The sequence below is a fragment of the Labrus mixtus genome, chromosome 5, assembly GCF_963584025.1.
Source record: "Labrus mixtus chromosome 5, fLabMix1.1, whole genome shotgun sequence".
Taxonomy (NCBI): Eukaryota; Metazoa; Chordata; class Actinopteri; order Labriformes; family Labridae; genus Labrus; species Labrus mixtus.
In genome coordinates, this window is record NC_083616.1 from 887,052 (window position 1) to 891,487 (window position 4,436).

General features: G+C 42.1%; 1 protein-coding gene across 3 annotated transcripts in view; it reads left to right on the plus strand.

Annotated features, from left to right (window-relative positions):
• cux2b (cut-like homeobox 2b) overlaps positions 1-3,882 on the plus strand; it is a 102,331-nt gene extending 98,449 nt beyond the window's left edge. For all 3 annotated transcript variants that reach the window (XM_061037214.1, XM_061037215.1, XM_061037216.1), the window contains exon 22: positions 95-3,882. In XM_061037214.1, coding sequence (XP_060893197.1) covers positions 95-902 — 808 coding nt within the window. In that variant the 3' untranslated portion in view covers positions 903-3,882. The remainder of the gene's footprint in view (positions 1-94) is intronic.
• Positions 3,883-4,436: the final 554 nt, after the last annotated feature.

Here is a 4,436-nt window from a genome sequence, read left to right on the forward strand (position 1 = left end):
ATCACTTAAATACAGAAATAAAACTCTTGAAATGTAGATTTTTGTAAGTGTAACTTGGAAGGCTTGACTTTCTAACTGAAGTGTGTGTGTACAGGTCCAGGATGCGACGGGAGGTGCTGATGGAGGGTCTGCCAGACAACGACACAGACGCTGAGCACCACAGCTACTCCCCGTCGATGACGCGGAGCCCCACCTCTGACGGAGAGGAGAGGAGGCCGCGGCATCCCTCAGGGCACATCCACTTCAGCCTTCCTCTGAACGCCAACACTCCACAGCCACATGTCAAACTGGAAGCAACTGACCGGGAGGACGACGGGGAGGAGGGCTCCGTCAAACGATCAAGAGTTCAGTGTTTCTCCACGTCGTCACAGTTCCCCCAGTTGAAAAGTGAGCATGAGGACAGTGCTGCCAGCTGCCTCGAGCCTCAACTGGCTGGTCAGAACCTGAGGCTGGAGGAGGGGGGGATGAGCGGCCAGACTAACGGGCTCTACCATGTGGCCGTCTCCATAGAGGGTCCCCAGAGATCCAACCAGTCCAGACACGACGGGGAAGACTCCAGGAAGTCCCCCGTCGACCCGGTCAGCTTCAAGGCTTCATCAGAGCCCTGTCGCAGCAGCCTGGAGGTTTCCCTCAACTCGCCCTCTGCTGCGTCCTCCCCCGGCCTCATGATGTCAGTCTCCCCCGTCCCCTCCTCCTCCGCTCCCATCTCGCCCACTTTGCCCAATCGGCCGTCGACGAGCACCAATCACAGCCTGGACCCCAACCCGCTCCCTCCTTTCCAAAGCCCCAAACTCAACAGAAGCTCTCAGAGACGCAACGAGAAAATGGCTAACCTCAATAACATCATCCACAGGCTGGAGAGGGCGGCCAATCGTGAAGAGACTCTGGAGTGGGAGTTTTAAGTCTCCTAGTCATGGCACACACAGAAGAATCTCAAAAAAAGAAGCTTCCTGAAGACTTGGATCAGAGCCGGGCTTTTGAAGGCCTGACCTCTAGGAGATGGAAACGCAGAGCTAAACACGGGGCTGAACTCCCGGCAAGAACTAAGAGTAGAAAAAAGTTTATTAAAAAAAACTCCTAATTGCTTTTTCTTTTGATAACGCATACTACTTTTAAATATGTGTGGCAGCACTAGCTGTCGTTTTACCTATTGGACTTGACATAAGACTTTTGCAGCTATGGTGTCATCAAATGTACACTACAGTTCTGTAGATTGCCACTGGGTGAGATTATAAAAGACCCCTGTCTTAAGCCATTAAAAGCACTATAACTATTTGAAAAGAGACATTGACCAAATTTGCTACTTTTTGAATAGCATTTTTTCAGATTTTGTCTGTAAGACTGGACAGTTGAAGTCGAGTGACATGAAATCCACTTACCGACCGAGGGATAGTCCTTTAAAGACTCTAAATATTTAACATCTCGTCTGTACTTAGTTTCTTGGTGATATGTTTTGAAATATTTGTAACTCACACGTATAAAAAAATGTGGTTGTACATGTTGTAGAAAATGTCTGCAATAGCCTTCTCTAAACCTGATGTAGCATGGTACTCACCTGAACCCTGTTATCCTCCGTAGTTAGTCACCTGTGATTTACTTGAGTGAAAACAAGAGAAAAAAAAAAGAGCTGAAAAAGCATTCAGAAAAAAAGGACACGTCAAATGGAATGAATAGAGTACTCTGAGTATTTTTTTGTTTCTTTTGAATAATTCTTGAGGTTTACAGTTTAGGGCCCTCGTGCTCTTTGTAGTACAGAGCACAGTTTACATGCTTTGTTTCGGATTTACCTCTCTGACCCTCTAAGGCACTGGTTCTCAGACTGCAGGACACCTGGTTTACCTCACATTATGTTGATGCACATCATGCTATGACCATTCGATTCACATTAACCCCGACCCACACTTATTTATATAACTGAAGGGGAAGTGTGCTGCATCACACCCGAGCAGGAGAGAGAGGTCACTCATGAACTGTCATTTACAAAGAATATGCTGCTGTTAGAAAAGGGAGCTAATAATTTCTTTCTATTAGCGTGTTGTGATCCCTCCTCAGATTGAGTGCACTTCCCCCACATGGGTCATTTACTGTAAATAGAATAATGTGTACTCGATCAAACATGCTGCTGTGTTTGGATCTCCCATGGGGCTAAAGCTCACAAATGTGTGAAAGCATGACACAGTATGACCTGACATCAACATGAAACACATCCCTTCTGTAAGTATGCTACACTCAAGGATGCAAAAGGTTACAGGTACCCCCCTCATATTATCTTGACCACTTGTGTATTGTGTCCGTAGAAGTTTTTTTGTCATGCTTGCAAAATGTTCTTTATGTATTTTGCCTCTATTTTATACTCAAAACAATTAGATATTGGATACCTCGTGTATGAACTACTTACAGCACTTAGATTTTGATAATTGTGAGGACTCAAAAAAATTTCAAGTATCAACATTATCCTAACTTAGTGTCCACAAGTCTTTGCCTTTACTGTATCGTCGAAGTTGGTAGTAAACACTTGCACATGTCTACATAGTTCAGAGGACTTGGATTGTATTATGTAGAGATATATATTACACAATTACTAAAACAAAAAAAAAGATATCTTACATTCTTGGAACAAAATGTGCTGATTATATTGAAATAGAGTGTACAGATTTAATAAACCAAACCCATCCAAACCAGTGCTGGTCTGGCAAGCTTGCCCACGTTTTCGACCTTCTCTCAGGGTAGTCTTGCTTTCTAAAGCTTTACTGAAACAGTTGGTCTCATCCATCGTGGTGACTTTGATAAACAGAGTGTGGAGTCCACAATGACTCCATGATAGATTCATTGGACCTGTGGAAGTTGTGAGTATACGGGAAGTACACTCTCCACAGATAGAGGTGGTTTGTTGGAGGGCGGGAGCTGTTTTGTAATTCATTACACAGATTGGTCCAAACACACAGCGTCCATGCGAGCGGCCAGGATGAAGCTAATGGGTTGCATTTTTCCAGATCAGTAGACTTTGTTCTCTAAAATACTTTTTTTTTCTATCTTGGAGCCACAGAGGATTTTTCTCTGGTTTGGTACCACCATTTTTTGTGCATAATATACTGTAAGATTTGAAGTGGCATTTCTTATGTGGAAATTTCATTCTCTTTCATGGTAACATATGACTGATAAAGATATGTATTTACCAACGCCAATATCTCCCCATGTCGAGCCCATCTCATTGTTTTGCATGCAAATCCAATTTAGTCTTATGACAAGGGATAGACTGTGGTTTTTTTGTGTTGTTCTTGCACAGAGACATTGAATAAGCACTTAAAATCTTCTTGAATTAGTTAAGTGCATGGTGCAGCTGATCAATTTGGCTCTCACAAAGTCATGATGACTCCTGTCAAATCAGAACCTATAAGGACCCAGTAAACGTGACTTTCAGGTAAAATTTTAATTACTTTGTGCCATATCATTATCCTCACAGAACAAATGCATTGTGGGAAAGTGTGTTTTTGATGGGTGTAGGACTTTTTGTAACACAGTGCAGATAAAAAAGCAAAGCTTTTCGTACTGAAAGTCCTACACATCCGAGGGTTTTATTTTATAACTGACATTTGTCACTAAATCATGAGGTAATTGGTTGGCAAAATTTCAACGCTTGTGTTCAGAGTTGGAAATAGGAAGTAGAAATAACTCTGACACAAAGGGTTTGTCACAAGGACAGCTTTTAATTTGAAAGTCAGCTGAGAGCCAATCGGGAGACTTTATCCTGCAGGCTTATATTTCTGTCTAATGCCTCGAGTGTCAGCCTATTAAATGTCAAAGAATGAATAAAGGTATGCCAAGCGTCTTGGAATTGAGTTTGCATATGTAAGCCATCATTCAATACATAATTGATTAAGATCCTACTGTGTTGTGTTTTTATTTCTTCATGGTGCATTTGGAAAAACGTACCACAGTTCAGATTAACGCACACGAACTCATGAGCACAGAATCACAAATTTACATCTTTAAAACCACACTATTAATTCAACTCAATTAGTCATACATTAAAGTACCAGTGTGCAGTCAAAACCTCAAAACCAATAATATAAATACATATAACAAACTATCTATTCTCTGTTATAGGCTCACTGTGTTCAGAGACAATAAAACGTCATCTTGAATCATTATCTATTGCTTAGTGCTCATGATGGATTAATGTTGGGTCTTTGTAGCATAATAAAACAAAGAGTAAGGTATTTGTAACATTGGGCGCCATATAAAAAGATTGATTGATCTACTTACATTTATCCATTTTCACTCTGTCGCTGTATTAACTGTAAATAGATGAATTCAGTGTATCTACAGGGGGAAATGTGGGAGCCCAAAGCCCAGTGTTGACATGGTAGTACCACATGGTGCGTCTCAGCCCCCCCCCCCCGCACGGATCATTACTCTGACGTCATGACGTAGCA